Source organism: Oncorhynchus tshawytscha, linkage group LG09, assembly GCF_018296145.1.
Source record: "Oncorhynchus tshawytscha isolate Ot180627B linkage group LG09, Otsh_v2.0, whole genome shotgun sequence".
NCBI lineage: Eukaryota > Metazoa > Chordata > Actinopteri > Salmoniformes > Salmonidae > Oncorhynchus > Oncorhynchus tshawytscha.
Genome location: NC_056437.1, coordinates 45619819 through 45644475, shown reverse-complemented (window position 1 = coordinate 45644475; position 24657 = coordinate 45619819). Strand labels below are relative to the sequence as shown.

At 42.4% G+C, this 24657-nt stretch overlaps 2 protein-coding genes across 2 annotated transcripts in view; one reads left to right on the top strand and one right to left on the bottom strand.

The window, feature by feature from the left end:
* The window catches only part of LOC112258025 (calpain-5-like), a 58813-nt gene that overhangs the window by 14414 nt on the left and 19742 nt on the right, over positions 1-24657 (top strand). The window contains exons 2-3 of the mRNA XM_024432077.2: positions 6731-6903; positions 17104-17235. Coding sequence (XP_024287845.1) covers positions 6739-6903; positions 17104-17235 — 297 coding nt within the window. The 5' untranslated portion in view covers positions 6731-6738. The remainder of the gene's footprint in view (positions 1-6730; positions 6904-17103; positions 17236-24657) is intronic.
* ompb (olfactory marker protein b) lies at positions 22753-23591 on the bottom strand. The gene has a single exon (XM_024432090.2). The coding sequence runs from the start codon at positions 23378-23380 to the stop codon at positions 22889-22891; it is 492 nt and encodes a 163-aa protein (XP_024287858.1). The 5' UTR covers positions 23381-23591; the 3' UTR covers positions 22753-22888.

Here is a 24657-nt window from a genome sequence, read left to right as displayed (position 1 = left end):
ACAGCCAGCAGCTTAGGTGTTGTGATTTTGATTTGGCATTTTGATTTTGATTTGGCATTCCTCCATTTTCTGTGATCCCATGTTGCTGGAGACCACTTCAAGATAACTTTTTTTATTTTTATTAAATGCCATAAGGTGTAAAGAATTTTGTTTTAACGGCCGTATTTCCTTTGATTAAATGTTTTATTTCATTTTGATTCAGTGTTGACTTTCATGTGCTTCTGTTGCATTACATGTCCATGTCAGGAAAAAAAATGTTGAAAGACCAAATGTTATGTATTTGCTTTTGAATATGTCACAGCAGGTCAGACTGGGCTTAGAGGAGTAGGGTAAAGTTGCCCCCTAGATGCTGATCTTAGTTAAGTTTAGCATTTTCCCCACTAATGGTTATGGTTAGAATTGGGAGATAGGAAGCTGATCCTGAGTCTGTATCTAGGGGAATCTTCACCTTGGAGCAAAATTTGAGGCTAAAAACCTAAAGGATAGGGGGAAGTATACTGTTTGGTCTATGTGCTTCTGTATTCTACTTCCATTCTTCTCATCATGGGTCTTTTAATCTTGTGGTTTGTGTTTCTGGTTCATTTCTGGCAGTTATTGAAGTGTGTGGTGTGTTTGGTCTAAAGTTTGCCTCTAAAAGGCTTCTGCCATCCATCTTTTCCATGCTCCTGTGGAGAACGATCTGTCTGTGATTCAGTTTTTCTTGCGTATTCCTGGCACATTTGAGACTGACAGTCAACATCAGAAGGAGACAATGTTACATGCTTAAAAAGACAAGTAGCCTAACTACACACACACTCCTCATCTTCCCATTCTGGCCCTCCATAAGATCTCATTACTTGTCTTCTTCCCCACAGGCAAAAGAACAGTGTTTTCTTTAACCTAGTTGCCATGCAGAAAATCCTTCCCATTGGTTTATTTCCCAATGACCTTTAGATTTTGTTGTTGTATGATTAAAGCTGATTTAAAAAGATAAAGAAACCAGCTGCGTAGCTAATAGATATCAGGGCTGGGGTCAATTCGAATTGAAACAGTAAATTCAGGAAGTTAACTTTAAATAACTATTTAAAAATATATACATATGAAAAAACACCTTCTTTCAATGAGTTGTCAATGAACTGAGGAGTAGAAGCTATTTATTTCAAAAGTTTATTTCAAATTGCTAAAGTGATTTAAAATCACTTCCTGAATTGACCTCAGCCTTGATAGATTTGCCTTTTGATTAGTCAACTTATTCTATGTAAGCCTGTTGGACCTGTGTGTACTGTGTAGGCAATTTGGCAGCCATTTTGTGTCATCACAGGCCAGTAGAAAATCATACGTTTCAAATTAACCTAGAACAAAACATCCTGCTTGGTGTCTATGGTGATGGAGATTTGTTAAGTTCTTGGTCTCCTGTCACATCGTATGGCGAGGTCATCAACAGCTCGTCGATTTGTGGCTCCAAAGACATTGGCTTGTTCCCTCAACAGCTCTCTCTCTCTCTCACTCACTCACTCACCCACTTACTCACTTACTCACTCACTCACTCACTCACTCACTCACTCACTCACTCACTCACTCACTCACTCACTCACTCACTCACTCACTCACTCACTCACTCAGTTCAGTTCAATGGGGCTCTTTTGGCATCAAAAACATGTGCAAAAGCAAGTGAAATAAACAATATACAAAAGTGAGAAGACACTTAACAACAATTAGAATTGAACAGTAAATATTGCACTCAAAAAGGTTTAAACAATATGCACATTTAAAGTGTTATATTATTAGCTATGTACAGTGTTAGCAATGTGCAAGTAGTAGTACAAATAGTAAGGGAAGCTAGATAAACAGTTATATATTAGTGGTATTTACAAAGTTTTTTGTGCTCCACTGGTTGCCCTTTTCTCATGGCAACGAGCCACAAATCTTGCTGCTGTGATTGCACACTGCGGTATTTCGCCTAACAGATATTGAGTTTATCAATGTTTGATTTGTCTTCAAATTCTTTGTGGGTCTGTGTGATCTGTGGGAAATATGTATCTCTAATGTGGTCATCCATTTGGCAGGAGGTTAAGAAGTGCAGCTTGGGGCCCATAGGCAGACCTGCCCCCCCCAATTCTTCCCAAACAGACTCTGTGTCTAGGATGAACAATTAATCTCTGTGGCTGGGCAGATGGTGTTATCGTCCCAGCTTGAGTCTGGAACCTTGGTACTCCTTCACGTATCTCACCGGTCTTCTTATCAGTCAGCAGAGACCTTGAGATTAGGGAGTCAATCCACTACATAATTGCTCTTCTCATACACAGGGAAAACACATATTTCTATTTAACAAATGAGCCATCTATTCATACTAAGATAATATAATGATATGAAACATATTGAGAAAATATGATGAAACCATATTAAGATATAAGACAGGACACTAAAATATGATTTAGCAGCTTGAACACATAGCTCCTATCCCACCCTTATGTACAGGCCCCCTGTTTACTTTCCCGCTGACCAAATACCATTGCACATACAGTACCAGTCAAAACTTTAGACACACCAACTCATTCCAGGGTTTTTCTTTATTTTTACTATTTTCTACATTGTAGAATAATAATGAAGACATCAAAACTGTGAACACATATGGAATCATGTAGTAAACAAAAAAGTGTTTAACAAATCAAAATAGATTTTAGATTCTTCAAAGTAGCCAGCCTTTGCCTTGACAGCTTTGCACACTCTTGGCATTCTCTCAACCAGCTTCACCCAGAATGCTTTTCGAACAGTCTTTAAGGCGTTCCCACATATGCTGAGCACTTGTTGGCTGCTTTTCCTTCGCTCTGTGGTCCAACTCATCCCAAACCATCTTAATTTGGTTGAGGTCGGGGAATTGTGGAGGCCAGGTCACCTGATGCACCATTCCATCACTTTTCTTCTTGGTCAAATAGCCCCTACACAGCCTGGATGTGTGTTGGGTCATTGTCCTGCTGGAAAAACAAATGATAGTCCCACTAAACGCAAACTAGATGGGATGGTGTATCGCTGCAGAATGCTGTGGTAGCCATGCTGGTTAAGTGTGCCTTGAATTCTAAAATAAATCACTGACGGTATCACCAGCAAAGCACCATCACACCTCCTCCATGCTTCTCGGTGGGAACCACACATGCGGAGATCATCCGTTCACCTACTCTGCATCTAACAAAGACCAAAGGACAGATTTCCAACGGTCTAATGTCCATTGCTCGTGTTTCTTGACTCAAGCAAGTCTCTTCTTTATTGGAGTCCTTTTAGTAGTGGTTTCTTTGCAGCAATTCAACCATGAAAGCCTGATTCACGCAGTCTCCTCTGAACAGTTGATGTTGAGATGTGTCTGTTACTTGAACTCTGAAGCATTTATTTGGGCTGCAATTTCTGAGGCTAGTAACTCTAATGAACTTATTCTCTGCAGCAGAGGTAACTCTGGGTCTTCCTTTCCTGTGGCGGTCCTCATGAGAGCCAGTGTGATCATAGAGCTTGATGGTTTTTGCAACTGCACTTGAAGAAACGTTCAAAGTTCTTGAAATGTTTCGTATTAACTGGCCTTTCATGACTTAAAGTAACAATGGACTGTCGTTTCTCTTTGCTTATTTGAGCTGTTTTTGCCATAATATGGTCTTGGTCTTTTACCAAATAGGGCTATCTTCTGTATACCACTCCTACTTTGGCACAACACAATTGATTGGCTCAAACACATTAAGAAGGAAATAAATTCCACAAATGAACTTTTAACAAGGCACACGTGTTAATTGATATGGATTACAGTTGACTACCTCATGAAGCTGGTTGAGAGAATGCCAAGAATATGCAAAGCTGTCGTCAAGGCAAAGGGTGGCTACTTTTGAAGAATCTCAAATATAAAATATATTTAGATTTGTTTAAAAAAAAATTGTTTACTACATGTTTCCATATGTGATATTTCCTAGTTTTGATGTCTTCACTATTCTAAAATGTAGAAAATAGTTTTTTTTAAATAAAGAAAAACCCTTGAATGAGTAGGTGTGCCTGAACTTTTGACTGGTACTGCAGATCATTCCATCTAACCCATAAAACGTTCATCACTACTTCTAGGCTACTTACAGTATTTAATTATAAACATATGAAAACTTGCTCAAGTCAATCTGTCACTTTCCAACAATAGTCAAGGATTTTCTTAATTTTGGGTCAGTCACTGTGATCAGGTATTTCTGCCACTGTGTACTCTCTGTTTTCTCTGCATTCCTATTTTCTCTGTGTTTTGGTTGATTCATTCCATTGTGTCAAATAGTTATCTTTTTGCTTTCTCATTTGATTGGATCTAATTGTGTTGCTGTCCCAGGGCTCTGTGGGGTCTGTTTGTGTTTGTGAACAAAGAACCAGCTGGCTGAGGGGACTCTTCTCTATGTTAATCTCTCTGTAGGTGAGGGCCTTGTGGTTGAATGTGTGGGCATCACTCCCTTTTTAGGTGGTTGTAAAATTTAACTGCTCTATTCTGGTTTTGATAACTAGCGGTTATAGTCCTAATTCTGCTCTGCATGCATTGTTTGGGGTTTTGCGTTGTACACAAAGTATATTTTTGCAGAATTGTGCGTACAGTCTCAATTGGGTGTTTGTGCTATTAGTGAATTATTGGTTTGTCTGGCTCTCTCCCTCTCGCTCTGTGTGTGTGTCTGTCTCTGTCTGTCTGTCTGTCTGTCTGTCTGTCTGTCTGTCTGTCTGTCTGTCTGTCTGTCTGTCTGTCTGTCTGTCTGTCTGTCTGTCTGTCTGTCTGTCTGAAGTTTTGTTTCTAATTGTTCCTAATTGACCTCAAAGGACTTAATATTTGCTAATGTTTTCTACCCAACACCATTCTTTTGTAGCTGCAAAGATATTTCTGCTCTGTTTTTATGGACTCTGTTTACAATGGTGCTTGAGGCACAGCTATCAGTCAGGTTGAGAATCCGTTTGTGATATACAGTGCATTCAGAAAGTTTTCAGACCCCTTGACCTTTTCCAAATTTTCTTATGTTACCGCCTTATTCTAAAATGATTAAATAAAATCTTAAAAACAATACCCCATAATGACGAAGCGAAACGTTTTTTGTTTTACATTTTGGCAAGTTTATTCACAATAAAAAAACATAAATACCTTACTTACATATGTATTCAGACCTTTTTACTATGAGACTCGAAATTGAGTTCAGGTGCATCTTATTTCCATTGATTGTCCTTAAGATGTTTCTACAACTTGATTTGGAGTCCACCTGTGGTAAATACAATTGATTGGACATGATTTGGAAAGAAACACAGCTGTCTATATAAGGTCCCACAGTTGACAGTGAATGTCAGTGCAAAAACCAAGCCGCGAGGTCGAAGGAATTGTCCGTAGAGCGCCCAGACAGGATTGTGTCTACTCACAGATCTGGGGAAGGCTACCAAAACATTTCTACAGCATTGAAGGTCCCCAAGAACACAGTGGCCTCCATCATTCTTAAATGGAAGTAGTTTGGAACCACCTAGAGCTGTCCACCCCCCACCCCCTGGCCAAATTGAGAAATCCGGGGAGAAGGGCCTTGGTCAGGGAGGTGACCAAGTACCCGATGGTCACTCTGACAGAGCTCCAGAGTTCCTCTGTGGGGATGGGAGAACCTTCCAAAAGGACAACCATCTCTGCAGTACTCCACCAATCAGGCCTTTATGGTAGAGTTTCCAGACGGAAGCCACTCCTCAGTAAAAGGCACATGACACCCCGTTTGGACTTTGCCAAAAGGCACCTTTGCCAAAAAACAAGATTCTCTGGTCTGATGAAACCAAGACTGAACTCTTTGGCCTGAATGCCAAGCGTCACATCTGGAGGAAACCTGGCACCATCCCTACAGTGAAGCATGGTGGGGGCAGCATCATGCTGTGGGGATGTTTTTGCAGAGGCAGGGACTGGGAGACTAGTCAGGATCGAGGGAAAGATGTATGGAGCAAAGTACAGAGAGATCCTTGATGAAACCTGCTCCAGAGCACTCAGGACCTCAGACTGGGGTGAAGATTCACTTTCCTTCATGACAACAACCCTAAGCACACAACCAATACAACGCAGGAGTGGCTTCGGGACAAGTCTCTGAATGTCCTTGACTTTACCAGCCAGAGCCCGATCGAACATCTCTGGAGAGACCTGAAAATAGCTGTGCAGCAACGCTCCCCATTCAACCTGACAGAGTTTGAGAGGATCTGCAGAGAAGAATGGGAGAAACTCTCCAAATACAGGTGTGCCAAGCTTGTAGCTTCATACCCAAGAACACTCAAGGCTGTAATTGCTGCCAAAGGTGCTTCAACAAATTGCTGAGTACATGGTCTTTCTATTTTTTATTAATTTGCAAGTATTTCTAAAAACCTGTTTTTGCTTTGTCATTATTAGGTGTTGTGTGTAGATTGATGAGGAGGGAAAAAACGACTTAATCCGTTTTAGAATAAGGCTGTAACGTAACAAAATGTGGAAAAAGTGAAGGGTCTGAATACTTTCCAAATGCACTGTATAGTAGGCTAAATTGTATTTTACTTTTGAATACACTTTTTCCAACCACAGACATTTGGTAGAAACACCCAATTCTAAATGGATTGTCCAATAGTATTTGTCAATAGTGTAGCCTACCCAAATAAGGTACAATTTTATAAAACTGACACATGCTAATCTTCAAGGATATCAGAGACTTGTTGGTAGGAGGTCAGTTCACGTCACTAACAGAGCCCCCTGTTTTTTTGTGTCTGGTCCGTACAGGCTGTAGGATGTTCTCGTCAGTGAAGGCCTTCGAGGGGCAGCAATACTCCACCCTGAAGAGGCAATGCCTTGCCAGTGGCCTTCTGTTTGAAGACCCACACTTCCCCGCCTTGGACGACACCCTCTTCTACCAGGGCAACAGGATTGGACGCGTGCACTGGAAAAGACCCCAGGTGAGGGAGCTTACTGGCTATCACACACACTAATACTACTACTACTTCTTACACTAATATATATATATTTTTTAAGCAAATGTTCTTTTTAAAATTTCATTCATGGTTTATTTGGAAAGGGACATATTCAAGGATCTGATGACAGGACTCAAGGCTTTGATGAAGGCGATTTATGCCGAAATGTAAGCCGTTTGTTTGTTTGTCTGTCCCACCAATAAATCTATCCGATTTACAGATGACAGCTTTGCACACTCTTGGCATTCTCTCAACCAGCTTCATGAGGTAGTCACCTGGAATGCATTTCAATTAACAGGTGTGTCTTGGTAAAGTTCATTAGTGAAATGTCTTTCCTTCTTAATGCGTTTGAGCCAATAAGTTCTGTTGTGACAAGGCTGCTTTTCCTTCACTCTGTGGTCCAACTCATCCCAAACCATCTCAATTGTATACAGAAGATAGCCCTATTTGTTAAAAGACCAAGTCCATATTATGGCAAGAACAGTGCAAATAACAAAGAGAAACAACAGTCCATCATTACCTTAAGACACGAAGGTCAGTCAATCCGGAAAATTTCAAGAACTTTGAACGTTTCTTCAAGTGCAGTTGCAAAAACCAAGCGCTATGATGAAACTTGCTCTCATGAGGACCTCCACAGGAAAAGAAGACCCAGAGTTACTTCTGCTGCAGCCCAAATAAATGCTTCAGAGTTCAAGTAACAGACACATCTCAACATCAACTGTTCAGAGTAGACTGCGTCAATGAGGCTTTCATGGTCGAATTGCTGCAAATAAACCACTACTAAAGGACACCAAAAAGAAGGAGAGACTTTCTTGGGCCAAGAAACACGAGCTATGGACCGGTGGAAATCTGTCCTTTCGTCTGATGAGTCCAAATTTGAGATTTTTTGGTTCTAACCGCCGTGTCTTTGTGAGACGCAGAGAAGTGGAACGGATGGTCTCCGCATGTGTAGTTCCCACCTTGAAGCACGGAGGAGGAGGTGTGATGGTGTGGGGGTCCTTTGCTAGTGATACAGTCTGTGATTTATTTAGAATTCAGAGAACACTTTAACCAGCATGGCTACCACAGCATTCTGCAGCGATACACCATTCCATCTGGTTTGTGCTTAGTCCCACTATCATTTGTTTTTCAACAGGACAATGACCCAACACGCCTCCAGGCTGTGGAAGTGTGATGGAGACCTCATGGATGGAGGCATCAGACCTGGCCTTCACAATCACCTGACATCAACCCAATTGAGATGGTTTGGGATGAGTTGGACTACAGAGTGAAGGAAAAGCAGCCAACAAGTGCTCAGTAAATGTGAACTGCTGAGCACTAAGGGCTCCCGAGTGGCGCAGTGGTCTAAGATACTGCATCTCAGTACAAGAGGCTGCAGTACCTGGTTCAAATCAAGGCTGCATCACATCCGGCCGTGATTGGGAGTCCCATATGGCGGCGCACAATTGGCCCAGCGTCGACCGGGTTTGGCTGTGGTAGGCTGTCATTGTAAATAAGAATTTGTTCTTAACTGACTTGCCTAGTTGAATAAAAAAAATAGGTGGGAACTCATTCAAGACTGTTGGAAAAACATTCCATCAAGGCAATTTGTTTTACACTTTTTTTTTGGTGACTACATGATTCCATGTGTGTTATTTAATCGTTTTGATGTCTTCACTATTATTCTACAATGCAGAAAATAGTAAAAATAAAGAACAATTCTGGAATGAGTTGGTGTGTTCAAACTTTTGACTGGTACTGTACATTGAATAAACATCTTTCCAATGCGTTGCACATTAGTTTGTTTAGCTCACGCAAATGTTTAACCGCTTAAGACACAAACACACACACACCATCACTTCCTGTATGAAACCTCACACTAGAACTGTGAAAAAGGAGAAGAAAGTTGCTGCTATATGACAACCAATTATAGTAGTTTTTGTGAAGGTTTGTTGTTTTTGTTTTTATAGATTGATACTGGGTAGATGTAAACTGAGATGGGGACATGAAGGAGAGGGATACAACTCAGAAAGTGGCGCAGTTGTGGATCAAACCCCTGCCTCTAGGTGTAATGTGTGGTCTGGGGCCGGCAGCACTACCACTAGACCAGTCCTCGGCACCGATTGTATAGTAGCAGTCACTCCGAAGACCAAAGACACCTGGCTTGCCAAGAACACTGACTGTAGTCTACTAGTGTGTGTGTGTGTATACATCTTCACACACTCAGACTTTCCCACAGAGGTACAAAACCAATACATGCTAAAGAGAAGCACCGTCTTGTAGCGGCTAATGGCTGGTGCCTATTGCCAGACAAAGTGTTAGGAAGTGTCCAAGTCAATTATCCCTCCCCTTCCCAAAACCTTCTCCCCTTCTTCTCTCCTCTCTTCCTGACCAGAGCGCCGCTTATTCCAGAGTCTCTGAGCAGCTAGAAATGGGAAGTGTGGTGCGGCACGGCATCCATTAGCTATGGCAGTAGCCGTTCCATTCACAATCTTCCTTTGTTGTCATCACATTTCTCATTCTTTTTTTTTCTCTTTTATGGTGGTTGTTTTTCTTTTGATGGTTTTGATGCTTCTTTGTGTTTCTTGTTTTCCGGGGTCAATTTCAGGCAATTTCAGTTGAGGTATTTCAGTATTCAGGTATTAAGGCAAGATGCTAATGGTCTGAAATATGTCTTCCCCAATACTTCAAGCAGTTGAAATTTCACGGTTTTAATGTGTAACAGATAGTGAGAAGAGGTGAGTTATTAGAGTACACATCCGAAACATCAACTTATATTTTTTCAGTTTGTTTACAATCTGTATTTGAAGGGATACTTCGTGATTTTTGGCAATTAGTCAGATGGAACTTCCCAAGAGTCAGAGGAACTCGTGGATACCATTTTTATGTCTGTGTGTCAAGTATGAAGGAAGTTAGTTTCGTGAGCCAACGCTAACGCTAGCAATGACCTCTAAGTCTATGGGTATCCGCTAGCATGGGGAGGGCTAGGGGATTGGAAGGGCGGGGTGATTGGGGGGAATGTATGGGGAGACTCGGATGGATGGATGGAAGCGTGGGAGGGTGACTGATAAGCTTCTTCGGTTGCTGGGTGGGATGGGTTGGGGTTATCTTTGTATGCATGTCTTTGATTGTTTTGTACCTGTAAACACCCCCTCTGATAAATGACAAAACTAAATAAAAAGATGGTCACAAAAAATATATTAAAGTACAAACAGCATTTAGTGCTATGTTTTTTAAACGGCACTTGGGTATGTTTATGACCACAAGTCAAGACAGTGGAGCATGCAGGCATAAATAAGAGGCCTCTATAAAATGCTCCTCTCTCTCTTCCTTCTCGGTTCTCTGTCTCTCGGTTCTCTGTCTCTCTCGGCTCTCTACTGCAATCCCTCTCAGCCTTCTCTCCCTACTACATCCACTCTGGACTATAAATTAGTTGTGTTTATCTATGACATGACTGACGAGCAATAAAAAGACAGAGCCCATTTATCTGGGCTCGCTTTGCTGTCCTCCCAAGCCAAACCTATCTGGGCTAAATGAGCTCCCTGATCGTTGTGGCAGTTTTATTGATCTTGTCTGACCGTCATCGACTAGCCTGGTGCTATGACTCTGGCTGCTGGGCGGCGACTGATTTGGTCGCATAGGTACTATGAAGCGGAGTGGCGGCTCTTCAGTACGAGGTAAATTATTTGGTTAGACATGACACTTATTTCTTACCCTGTAGGGAGACAGACAGATCAGTAGGCAATACATTTTTTTTTACAGCCGGGCCAATCCACCCAACAGATATTGGGAGTGAATATTGGAAGTGAACATACTGCTCTGTAAAATAGCCTGTTCCAGCTAGCACATAACGTTCTGAGAACCATATGTTTCTTAGAGCTAGGTTAGAGTGTGGTTGTCCTATGGTTATTTTGCATACAACTTTCTGGGAATGATAGTTGGATAGTTGCTTTGAAACATTCTCATCACATTTAAGGAACTTGACAAAAAAACATTACTTATTTTAACAGAACGTTTCCTTAAAGTCCAAACATGGTTACATTTAATTAACATTTTGGTCATGTTCTAGGAACGTTCTTCAGCTGTTTCGACATTGGGAATGTTCTCAAATTGTTCAGAGAACGTTAAACAATGTTCTGTGCGAATTTCAATACATCAGCATAACGTTTCCTCATGGTTCTATTTAAAGTCATGGTCTCAAATTGTTTTGTAATGTTCAGAGAACATTCTGAGGATGTAATTTATAAAAAATAATACATTCCATTCTCAATGTTAAAACATTTCCATTAAAAACCACAAGAATGTAGTAACGGTCAGAGAATGTTATTAAAAATGTATATGTACCGTGTATATGTATATGCCCACTAATTGGCCACATCTGATCTTAATGAGTGCTTATTTTCTTTTGAAATGGGGTTTGTTTGCGTAGACTGAAATGAACAGCTTTGTATGAGTTTAAAAAAAACATGGCATGCTAGCTCCATCCTGGAGGCGCAGTGAACTAATTCCATAGATAGAGAACAGAAAATGATAGGTTCGAACCCCACTGACGCCATGCCACAATTAAGCAATAAGGCCCCAGGGGGTGTGCTATATGGCCAATGTACCACAGCTAAGAGCTGTTCTTAGGCAAGACGCAACGTGAGGTGCCTTCATACAGCCCTTAACTGTTGTAAATTGGCAATATATCACAAACCCCCGAGGTGCCTTATTGCTATTATAAACTATTTACCAATGCCATTAGAGCAGTAAAAATACATGTTTTGTCATACCCGTTGTATAAGGTCTGATATACCACGGTTGTCAGCCAATCAGCATTTAGAGCTCGAACCACACAGTTTATAATAAAAAAAAATGTATGTGTTTGCATGATTAATGCCTAAGCAAATACATTTCCATGTGTTCTATCTGTGCTTGGAATTCAAAACATTTAACCCAAAATAAGCTAGCAGAAAGCTTTCAGCGAATCATAGTAAAACGGTTTTAGAAGCTCCCTGCAACCCAAAAATGTATTTTCCCAGAACAGGTGACATTTTCTCTTACGTTCTCAGAATGTTTTTTAAAGAAAGTTCAGTTTTGCCGGTCAGGAAATGTATGGTTTCGTTCCCTGAACCAATAGGAAACCAAAATGGACGTTCCCACAGCTTCCAAAGAACCAAATGTGCTAGCTGGGGTGGCTAATGCAATGGAATGTCTTTTTTGTAATGTCAGTTGAATCAACAAATTACAGCCCATGTTGATGGGTAGGTACGCTTCCTGTTTTTACTTCCTGCTTTGCTCCTATGGGTACACACGGAATGGCTGCCAGTCCACCCATTATGCCGCCATCGACTTGAATGGGGACTCCCGTTCTATTCATTATATTTCTATGGCAGCACATGTAGAGAAAATGTGCATCTAACGGTTATTACTTCCATAGTGGCCTTTGAGTAACAGGAGTGGTGAGAGGGAGGGTGGAGAGGTCTCCAGGGGACTCTGCAGTGGCAGTGCAGTGGTGGGCTTCTCCTCTCCACTGATGAAAAGTTGGCTTTTGCAGCAACCTGCTTTCATCTGCAGCAGCAGATTACTGACCTTTGGTGTGGTGTGGACACAGACACACACGTGCACACATGCATGCAATGCACACACACTTTTTTTCACAAACATTCCGTCTTTCTCCCCCTCTCTCATCTTCAGTCCATTCCTCCCTCTCTCATCTTCAGTCCATTTCTCCATCCATCTCTCACCACCAGCCGACACTTCAGAGTCGACGTTGAACTGTATTTACGACCTCATCTAAACCCCTTTCAGTACAGCGGTATTGAGCTGTATTGATTGACAGTCATGTAAAGATAGGGGGGGTGACTGGGACAGGCAATGGAACATCCGTAACGTTTTGTTATGAAACGTGTTTGTAAAACGTGCACCTTACATCGGATCATCTTGAAACGTTCTCTGTAAAGCTAACTTTCATCAAGGTTTTATATGGTCTGCAATTGGTTTCTCACCTTTTCATCGTCAGCGTTATGGTATGTGTAACATCCATTCACCATATTGTGTGTGCTTGCTTTGAGATGTATTCTTCAGACCTTTACTGGTGCAATTGTTGATATCTGGAAAATGAGGTGCTCTAGCTAAGATTCTCTTGGAAAATATATGCTGAAATGCATTTGTCATATATGGCAGTACTATACTAAACAAAAAATATAAACGCAACATGTAAAGTGTTGGTTTCATGAGCTGAAATAAAAAGATCTGAGACATTTTCCATACACACAAAGAGCATTTTTCTCTCATGTTGTGTACAAATTTGTTTACATCCCTGTTCGTGAGCATAAGGTACTATGCCTTCTGCTGACATTTTAAAGCATTCCAAATGACAACAAATGTGTTATTATAGATTGCCATGAACACATCTTTATGATTGAAATGTTTATTTCAGACTCTGTAGCATCCATAACGGAGGGTTACCTAAGAATGACAAACTCCCAGACTTTTGCTAATACAGTGCCTTACAAAAGTATTAATTCCCCTTGGTGTTTTTCCTATTTTGTTGCATTACAACCTGTAATTTAAATAGATTTTTATTTTGATTCCATGTAATGGACATACACAAAATAGTCCAAATTGGTGAAGTGAAGAAAAAAAAACTTGTTTCAAAAAATGAAAGGTGGTGCCTGCATATGTCTTCACCCACTTTGCTATGAAGGCGCTAAATGAGATCTGGTGCAACCAATTACCTTCAGAAGTCACATAATTAGTTAGATTGCACACAGGTGGACTTTATTTAAGTGTCACATGATCTCAGTGTATATATACACACCTGTTCTGAAAGGCCCCAGAGTCTGCAACACCACTAAGCAAGCGGCACCATGAAGACCAAGGAGCTTTCCAAGCAGGTCAGGGACAAAGTTGTGGAGAAGTACAGATCAGGGTTGAGTTATAAAAAAAGATCAGAAACTTTGAACATCCCACGGAACACCATTAAATCCATTATATAAAAATATAAAAATAAATATGGCACCACAACAAACCTGCCAAGAGAGGGCCGCCCACCAAAACTCATGGACTAGGCAAGGAGGGCATTAATCAGAGGCAACAAAGAGACCAAAGATAACCCTGAAGGAGCTGCAAGGCTCCACAGCGGAGATTGGAGTATCTGTCCATAGGACCACTTTAAGCCGTACATTCCACAGAGCTGGGCTTTATGGAAGAGTGGCCAGAAAAAAAGCCTTTGCTTAAAGAAAAAAATAAGCGAACACATTTGGTGTTCGCTAAAAGGCACGTGGGAGTCTCCCCAAACATATGGAAGAAGGTACTCTGGTCAGATGAGACTAAAATTTAGCTTTTTGTCCATTAAGGAAAACGCTATGCCTGGCGCAAACCCAACACCTCACACCATCCCCACAATGAAGCATGGTGGTGGCAGCATCATGCCATGGGAATGTTTTTTATCAGCAGGGGTGGGATAACTGGTCAGAATTGAAGGAATGATGGATGGTGCTAAACACAGAGAAATTCTTGAGGGAAACCTGTTTGTCTTCCAGAGATTTGAGACTGAGTTTCACCTTCCAGCAGGACAATGACCCTAAGCATACTGCTAAACCAACACTCAACTGGTTTATGAGGAAACATTTAAATGTCTTGGAATGGCCTAGTCAAAGCCCAGACCTCAATCCAATTGAGAATCTGTGGTATGACTTAAAGATTGCTGTACACCAGCGGAACCCATCCAATTTGAAGGAGCTGGAGCAGTTTTACCTTGAAGAATGGACAAAAATCCCAGTTGCTAGATGTGCCAAGCTTATAGAGACAAACCCCAAGAGACTTGCAGCTGTAATTGTTGCAAAGGGAGGCTCTACAAAGTATTGACTTTATAGTTAAGTTTTCAGTTTTCTTGTCTTATTCTTTGTTTCACAATAAAAAAAACATATTTTGCATCTTCAAAGTGGAAGGCATGTTGTGTAAATCAAATGATACAAATTTCAAATTTAATTCCAGGTTGTAAGTCAACAAAATAGGAAAAATGCCATGGAGGGGTGAATACTTTCGCAAGCCACTGTATGTTCAGTCTCCCCAAAAAGTTTGTCCATTTCATGTAACATAACGCTTTTCATTTGCCTTATTTCTCCAATATGCCAATATTTAGAAGTCTGCATTTTTGGGTATCCGCTCCCCCAAGGGGTGCTATAGGCACCCACATCAAAAGTGTTATATCTATTTTGTTCGTCCAGTCTGTGAGACATTAAAGTTTGAGTGCAAATGTGATTTTGCTAATGTAACATCCATAACTCTGGAATTGCCCATTTAATAATTATTACAATATTATTCAATTTGGGATACTCAGAATAACATTGCTAGCACATTGTCATAGTGATGTCAGATATGACTGTTTATGTGGTAACTTTAGTATTCCCCCCCCAGGTGAGGCAGTCACCTCCCTGGCAATCTATCAGTGGGCTGTGGACAGATCTATTAGTCAGAGAAGCCAGTGATGACATCACTGTTGCCCTACTATCAGACATTGATCTATTTCCTGCTTTCATTATCGCACCCCACAGGAGAGCGGGATGGAGGGAGCGAGAGAGAGAGAGAGGGAGGCAGAGGGAGGAGGAGGGTCGGGGGGGAGAAAGAGATGCTAGGAGATGGAGAATAAAGTCCACCTGTGTGCAATCTAACTAAGCACGGCACCAGGGATCTGTTCGCACATTGTTGGTGGGGAAAGTCCCTACACACAAACACACACACACACACACACCGGCTGAAAATATTGCCTCACACCTGGTGGGTGAGAAACCACATGCCCCCCCCACCCCCGAAGGGAGAGGTAGATAATAACACACACGCGCGTCACACTTATCAGTGTCCACATAGACTCGGGGTGTGTCTGAAAGGCTCCCTGTCCCCTATATAGTGCACTAAGGCAGACGAGAGCTCTGTGCCCTGGTCAAAAGTAGTGCACTATATAGGGAATAGGGTACCATTTTGGACGCAGCCTCAAAGATATCATTCATGCAGTCTCCCACCTATTACTATTGACTGCAGATCCTTATTGGGATCCTCTAAGGAATTTTAGTAGCCTGCATGTCAATACTCAAGTCTTCTCTGCTTTAGCCCACTCCTGTATTTGCCTGGATTCCAGGACCCAAATTAAGAAAGCTACAGTATTTTCTAGTTAATAGTTAGCAATATGGCTTAAGGGTCTGCTCTTCAACCATGCAACTGTTATCACAGCTAAAGTAGAACCAGTCTTGTACCTTGGGTTAGTTTGAGTGCTGCCTGTCTCTGTGTTGTAGGTCGGGGGTAGTTGTAGCTCTATGTGGGGTAGTTTAGTGCTGTTTGTCTGTGTTGTTGGTCTGGGGTTGTTTTTAGTGCTGTCTGTGTTGTAGGTCTGGGGTAGTTGTAGCTCTATGTGGGGTAGTTTTAGTGCTGTCTGGTGTGAGGTTGTTCTGGTGGGGCTCAGGTTAGTGCGGCCCAGATAAATCCGTGACCCTGTAGATCCTCTTGTGTCGTCACATAATTCACCACAACACCTCTCAGACCTGAGACAGACTTATCAGGGTCGGGGGCTCTCTCTTGCGCTCTCTCTCTCTCTCTCTCTCTCTATACTTTCTTTCTCTCTCTCACTCTCTTAACTTTCTTTCTCTCTCTCACTCTCTTAACCTCATTCCGCTCACTCACTGGAACTCTCTCTTGCCCTCTTTCTTTCCCCCTCTCTCCTATCTGTCAGTAGAGGCATGTTGTGTGTGTGTGTGTGTGTGTGTGTGATGGATAGAAGTGGAGTGTTTTGCAGAGCCTCATCTAAATTCCCATCGATTAGGAGCCGTAATTAAAGAGTCCCGGCCATGCCTGGCCTGGCCTGGCAACTCACTCCATCCATCTGTCTTCTCTCTTTCTTTCCACCCTCCCTTTCTCTTTTTTTCCCTCTCCCTTTTTCTCTCCATCTATCCATATTTCTCTCTCTTTCTCTTATATATCATTCCCTCTTTTTTTTCTCCTTCTCTCACTGACTCTCACTTTCTCGCGCTCTCACTCTTTCTCTTCATCTTCACCTGTCTATCAATCCCTTTTTTCCGTTCTTCCCTTTCGCACTGACGAACCTCGCATCTTTTTGGGGTTGATAGGCCTCCTGTAACCTTTCTAACTCTCTCTCCCTCCCTTTCCCTCTCCCCTGCCTCCCCCTTCTTCCTTCTCTCTCACTCACTCTCCCTCCTTTTCTCTGTGTAGGAGCTCTCTGAGGACCCTCACCTGTTTGTGGATGGGATCAGTGCGCACGACTTGCACCAGGGCCAGCTGGGAAACTGCTGGTTTGTGGCAGCGTGCTCCAGCCTGGCCTCCAGAGAGTCCCTGTGGTCTAAAGTAAGTGTGTCTGTGGGTGGGGAGGGTCGTATGCGCATGTGTGTGACATGTGATCTTAAACAAGAGATGCACACTCTTAACTATAACACACACACACACACACACAATACCCATTAGGCCCCATTACCTGGTGGTGAAGGGATAAACAGGGGAAAGCTCCTCTCACCAGAAGCATCATTAGGATAAATCAACACCTATCTCTAACACTCTCAGTAGAGTTGAAGTACACTGCCATGGTCCTTTGTGGCATCCTTCAAGCTTAGAACTCAGTCTGGTGTTTAGGTAAAGTATCAAAGCAGACTTTTCCAGTCCACCCGGTTGTTTTGAAAGAATGAATGTCTAGCATTCTTTCATGACACCTTCAAGTTACTGGATGTGTGTACCATGTTGTAGGTCTAAAGCCCTATTAGTTCAGGACTGGTATTACTATATGTCGGTTATGAAATTATTATCCCAGCATGTCCGTTTTTTTCCAGTGGACCATTCGGACGGGATTAGTTTTACCGAACGAAGAAAATTATTATATTTCAAAATGTCATGTTCCTAGTGTAAAGATGTTTCAGCTTGTCTAGGGAAAGCCTAATATTGGCTTAATGGCCTACAGTTCTGAAAAAGCCTAAATAATAATGCGTATCAATAAGAACCATGAATTGTAGTCTATGCAGATATTTAATTAACTGACGTATTTGGCATTTTATGAATTAATTGGCACAATATCTTATTCTTTTGAAAGAGAATTAGGCACGGGAAAAGTTGATATGTGACAAAACTGTAAATTCATTTGTAGGCTACTTGAGTTAGACACAACTTGACGGTGGACGTAGACAGGGGGGGTCATGACCCCAAATATTAGAAATTTGTACATTTGACCCCCAATAATATACCATGATGAGTTTGATTGATTTGAAAAACATTCTGCACTGTAAAGCTCCAGGCAGCTACTGGATTTATGTGGCTTTGCACCACAGTACTCCTAATTTTATGATTGGATCCCCCTTGCTGCCAAATGCGCCCGATCCCAAGAGGCAGCCGGCCCGTTGGTGTTAAATGGGAAAAGAGTTGAGAACGGCTTGTAAGGAGATTAGAGAAACACACAATTTCTCCTCTTAACCTTTTCATTGGTCTGCGATGCATTGGTTTGGCCTGCAGTAACAGTTAAGCAGCACGCACAACCCACTCTCTCTCTTTCTCTTTGTGGTGTTTGCTGAGGACAGGTATTCACAAGCACTACAATGTAAACATTTTTTGAAAGTTGAAAAGTTAATGAACATTTCATAAATGTATTCCTGCTGTTGTGTAACTAGCGACCCATTGGTGAAGATATAATATTGTGTAAAAATAGTTTTATACAGAGTAAAACCGTATAACGTTATCTAACGTTAGCTATCTAGCTAGCTAAACCAGCACCAAAGCTAGCACACTATCTGGATCTTTTCCTTTTATTTTTTGTTTAAATTTATTTTTACTTTTACCCCTTTTTCTCCCCAATTTCGTGGTATCCAATTGGTACTTAGTCTTGTCTCATCGCTGCAACTCCCGTACGGACTCAGGAGAGGCAAAGGTCGAGAGCCATGTGTCATCCGAAACACGACGCAACCAAACCGCTCTGCTTCTTGACACAATGCCCACTTAACCCGGAAAACAGCCACACCAATGTGTCGGAGGAAACACCGTACAGCTGGCGACCGTGTCAGCGTGCATGCCCCCAGCCCGCCACAGGAGTCGCTAGAGCTGGATGGGACAAGGATCTCTAGTGACACAGCTAGCAATTGCGATGCAGTGCCTTAGACCATTGCGCCACTCGGGAGGCCAATCCCTTTCCTTTTCAACAGCATTTTCAGATGAGCAGCACTCAGTGAGTTAGTGTTCACCCTGGTGTAAAAGTTGCTAGTGCCCTTAATGGAGGTGCCAACCCCAAAGAGGAGAAAAGTGCAGGAAATAAGATTATTTTGGGGAGTGGAGAGGACTGTAAGTAAATTAATGAATGTTTATATAGCTAGCTAGCTAAGCACACTGTACAATTCATAATAGATTGGTAACTATAAATAATTTAGGTAATAAAAGCAGTCTAATTCGTGTTAATTAGCTAACCCCATCATTGCTAAGGCCAGTCATTTTTGTCATATGATAATGGTATTTGGTCATATGATTATGACAGGGTCAACGACAGGCAGTAGAGAGCGTGAGAAAGAGAGCACCGCTGATGTTGAGGCAGGGAGATAACGAACAGGTAATCAGGTGAGAATTCAAGTTATAAGGAACTATCAGTTCAACTCCTCTTCTTTGCCGACTTGAAGCCCAAGTGCAACAAAACAGTTGATGACTGCATTCTGAGTTGATTTGTTTGTCATGGCAAGGGTCAGAGACAGGCAGTAGAGAGTGTGTGTGAGAGAGCACCGCCCGTGTTGAGGCAGGGAGAGGGCGAACAGGTCATTAGGTGAGAATTTATTGATTTAAAAATATTTTTTAACTAGGCAAGTCAGTTAAGATCAAATTCTTATTTTCAATGACTGCCTAGGAACAGTGGGTTAACTGCCTTGTTCAGGGGCAGAATGACAGATTTTTACCTTGTTTGCTTTGGGATTCGATCTTGCAACCTTTCGGTTACTGGCCCAGCTCTCTAACCACTAAGCTACCTGCCGCCCCGCAGTGGTTATAAGGCAATTTAAGTTATAAGGCACTATCAGTTCAACTCATAATCTTTGCTGACCACATGCTATAACAAATGTTTTTGCCTGTATTCTGATTATATGCCCTCGGACCCCCCGAGAGTGAACCCATTGACCCCCACCCCCCATATGCAACATAAAATGACGCTCTTGCCTGCATAACACTTGGCTTTAAACATACATTTGCTGTAATGTTCTTAGCCTGTTAAACCCTGCAATATCCCTCAAAACACAGTGATGACGATTTGCACGAGATAAGTATTATTAGAGGAGCTGGGAGTTTGCCAAAAACAGTAGGTTTTTAGGGCTGTAATAATATGAGAAAAAATAAGAAACGTGCACACTGCTCTTGCAAGTCTCACTGGTCTTCATTAAGCTTTACGTATCGGCCTCGAGGCCTGGGATAATAGCCTTCCTGCCAATTAAAAATGACTGACATAGCAGATTCGGACGGGATTAAAATGACAGATGTGGTCATTTGTGCTCGTGCACATAATTACATTACCTGAGCTCCCCCAGTAAAACTAATCCCGTCCAAATAGGACTTAAGCTTTGTTATAAGACATTATAAAGGCTTGTACATGCTTATAACAATTTAGAAAGCATTATACCTGCATGCTTTAAGTAAAGTGTTACAACTCAGTAATTAGCTTTTTTATTTTTTATTTACAATGTACTGTACATAAAGATGTGTTAACAGATTTGGAAAGCTTGCGCTATTTCAGCTATTTTGTTTTCAGGACCACAACTACTTCTATCACCAGAGTGAGGATGAGGAATTAATGATTTACATAGAAATACAACCCAATCAACTTTGACCTATTGAAGATAAAGGCATGTTGTCCAACAGTACAACAAGATGAACTTGATGCGTGTGTGACCATGCATTTCCGTGATGGAAGCAGTGCAGTGATGGTTTAGTTACACCAGGCATGGGGCAGCGGTACATACAACAACCAAGAGGTAGATCCCCCAGGAAGCTGGTATGTGCAAAGACTAATTAGCATTGGTGCGGTGTGTGTATGTATAGTGTCTGTCTGTCGTGTGTGTGTGTGTGACCGGCAACTGGTAAGTATGAGAGGGAAGACGTGTGATTGTGAGCTGATGTTATTGAATAAGGAAGAAAAGGACAATGGAGACGACGTCAGATTAATAATTACACTCTTAGACTGCAGGCCATTCTCTTAATTGAGACTCGGGAGACTGTCAGTGTACTCTGCTGCTATTGCTTTTCCATTACTGACAAAAGGAATGGCGTTTGAGAATAATTTGGGAGAAAAGTGGTCAACCGCAAAGAGAGAGAGTCAATCTAGTTCTAAATATGTGTATGTGACCAATACAATGTGATTTGATTTGAGAGACAGTCAATCTAACAGGTGGCTGGTTGTGATTTCAGGCGTTGATTTATGCCTCTGTGGTGAATGAGTGGGTGACTAGGTGTGGGTGGGGGGGATGTGCACAAGCTTGTGGTGCCCATCTCTCCTTCTGTTTTCTTTTTTTCTTTCTGTCTCTCCTACACACAAACATATTCTCTCTTTCCTTTCCCCTCCATCTCTCCCTCTCCACTCCTCAGCGCTGTCTTTGTGGTGGCCTCGGTCCATATTCATAAAGCCTTTCAGAGCTTTGATTTAGGATCAGGTCCCCCCCTCGTCCATGTATCTTATTCATAATGATCTAAAAGGCTGAACTGATTGTAGATCAGCACTTCTGTTCTGACATGTTTATGAATACGGGGTGACCTTTGGGAGGGAGGGAGTTTAAGTGCCGGTTGCTGTGGAGATATAATCCCCCTCTCTGACGTTTGTCATTCGGGCCGGGGCCAGACGGAGACGGATGAGGTAATAGGAAGCCAGTCTGTGTCGTGTTCATTAGGACACACCATAGCAAAAAAACATCACAGGAAAATATAAAACAAGTGTTTCTTCTTGGACGAGTCCAGGCTGTTTTTGTCAGATGCCAGTAGAAAAAATTAGATCCGTAAGTACACACACACGCAGACAGACACCCAACACATTAACATGTGCATCCGTGCGTACACACACACATTGAAATTGAAAAACATCAGAGCTGACGTTGTGTAGCTAGTCTGTTAGAAATGCCACAAGAGAGAACAATTTTGTATTTTTGTTACGATTTATTCAAATGCACATCAATTACACACAAGTAGTCATTCTCTAATTAGTCACGTTATGGTATCAAACAAACCTTACAAGTAATGAATAATCACATATCTAGACTCGACTGACTGTAGCTACAGTACGGCTCTGAATGCTCTACAAAGATTTGAAGGAAACATGATTGAAGACTCACTCGGGTTTAAAAGTCCACTCACAGGTGAAGCACTTACTGCATCTTTAATAGTAATTTCAACATCAGAAATGCTCCAGTCTTTTGATACACTAGACTAGTATTATCTGAATCCCTACAGAAAGTCTACCTACAGTAGAAAGGGCATATTGCAATCCAAAAAGGTTTTGTGTTTTGTTTGAGGCCGGTCGTTCTATGCTAAAATGGAAGACGGGAAGATGAAGAGATGGAAGAGAGTGTTAGAAAGGAAGCGATTGAGTCAAGGGAGTGGAGGGTGCTGAGGTGTTATCCTTCCTCTACCCCAGAGGACGTGAGTGGTTGTGGTCTCTCCGGTCGGTCGATTTGTCTGTCCTGTCCCCTGTGGTACAGCATTCTAACAACTACTGCAGGCCACATTAAATCGCCCAGATTTGGATCACAGGTCATCATTTTGAGACCCGTGCTCTAACCCTAACTTTACCTCTAACTCTAAGAAGAAGTAGCATATGTAGAAAATGACTGAAATTCTAAACGAAAAACCAAGTTGTTCTCCGACGAGGTGGAAAAACATGAAGAAAGGCAACAAAAAGAGAAATGGCAAACATACTTGCTCATAAGGCCAAAGGAAAGTCAAATTAAATAAAACAAAATGTCCGCCTAGTACCTTGCCCTCCGTCTGCCATTTCCTCCTACAGTCTTCACTTCTGGTCCACCTGGAAGCTGATGGAGCATTCAACAGCGTCCGGACCAACACCCTCCTCAAATGCCAGCAGGAAGTACATTGTCTTCCGTACCTTCGCCATCTCGGCGATCCGCTCACCAAACTCCTGGGCGTCTGCCTCATACTGGTGCACGGGTGTGTCATCGCCGTCGCTCTCAGCTCGCCAAAACACCCCCGCCGGCTCCAGCAGTTGGCGGTTCATCAGGTGGGTGAGGTCGGGCGTCCAGAGCTGTGAGGTGGCAGTCACGGTGAGGCGGCCTGAGCGTACCAGCCTCACTCCCCAGTGGGCAAAACGCAATGCCTGCTGGGAGAAGTCCAGGCGGTAGATGGCCTCGTGTGGTCGGAGGAGGCGCTCGCCGTCCTGCCTCTTCCCGCCACGCTGCTGCAGCGACTGGGCCCGCTGACGCATCACCTCGGTCAGATGGGCGTCGGGCCTGAAGGGCAGATCCAGAGTGACTTGGGAGGCCATGTTGGTTTAGGTTCAAGAGTGTGATGGGTCGATAGGGGGAAACGCTTTGACTGGCTGAGTCCTCAGGAATCCTCACTCTCTCTTGGTCACGTTCTCTCTCTCTCTCTCTCTTTTCTTTCTCTGTCACCGGGTCAGGTAGGCACACGCATGCAGCTCTTCTTTGGACTGTGGCCTCTTCCTCCTATCTCTTTCTACCTCTTTCTTTATTGAGTGCAGTATGTGTGAGTGGAAGACACTTGTGCACACCCACAGCACCCTGAGATGAGGGGCGGGCCTTGCCGTCTTGTCGTTCTTGGTTGGCAAGATGAGCTCTAGGCAACCTGAGCTAATGACATCTGCAGAAGCGACGCGGGGATTGCCCTTGGAGGAACAGGGGACAGCTGTGTGTTTGTCACATATTTGTTTTGTCTCACATTTGTACCGTCGTTGTGCTCGGCTAGCGTAGACTTGCCTCTCCCGCATACTTTACTTAACTAAGTGTGACCGAAATCAGAGATTTTCTTTGTCAGTCTGCCAAGTAACCAGTGCAGGCTGGTGTCACTGGAATGGAACAGTATCAAACACATGGAATGTGTTTAATGTGTTTGATACCTATTCCGTTAATTCCATTACAGCCATTACAATAACCCCGTCTTCTGACTTCTCCCACCACCAGCTTCCACTGCTCAACTTTAACTTCAGATAGAAATAGAAAGAATAGGATATCGTGTCAGCTTTATTCAATCTGAAGGAAAAACATATACAGTCGTATGAAAAAGTTTGGGCACCCCTGACTATTTCCATTTATAAGTAATTGGGTGTTTGGATCAGCAATTTCATTTTGATCTATCAAATAACTGATGGACACAGTAATACACTGCTCAAAAAAATAAAGGGAACACTAAAATAACACATCCTAGATCTGAATGAATGAATATTCTTATTAAATACTTTTTTCTTCACATAGTTGAAAGTGCTGACAACAAAATCACACACAAATTATCAATGGCAATCAAATTTATTAACCCATGGAGGTCTGGATTTGGAGTCACACTCAAAATTAAAGTGGAAAACCACACTACAGGCTGATCCAACTTTGATGTAATGTCCTTAAAACAAGTCAAAATTAGGCTCAGTAGTGTGTGTGGCCTCCACGTGCCTGTATGACCTCCCTACAACACTTGGGTGTGCTCCTGATGAGGTGGCGGATGGTCTCCTGAGGGATCTCCTCCCTGACCTGGATTAAAGCATCCGCCAACTCCTGGACAGTCTGTGGTGCAACGTGGCGTTGGTGGATG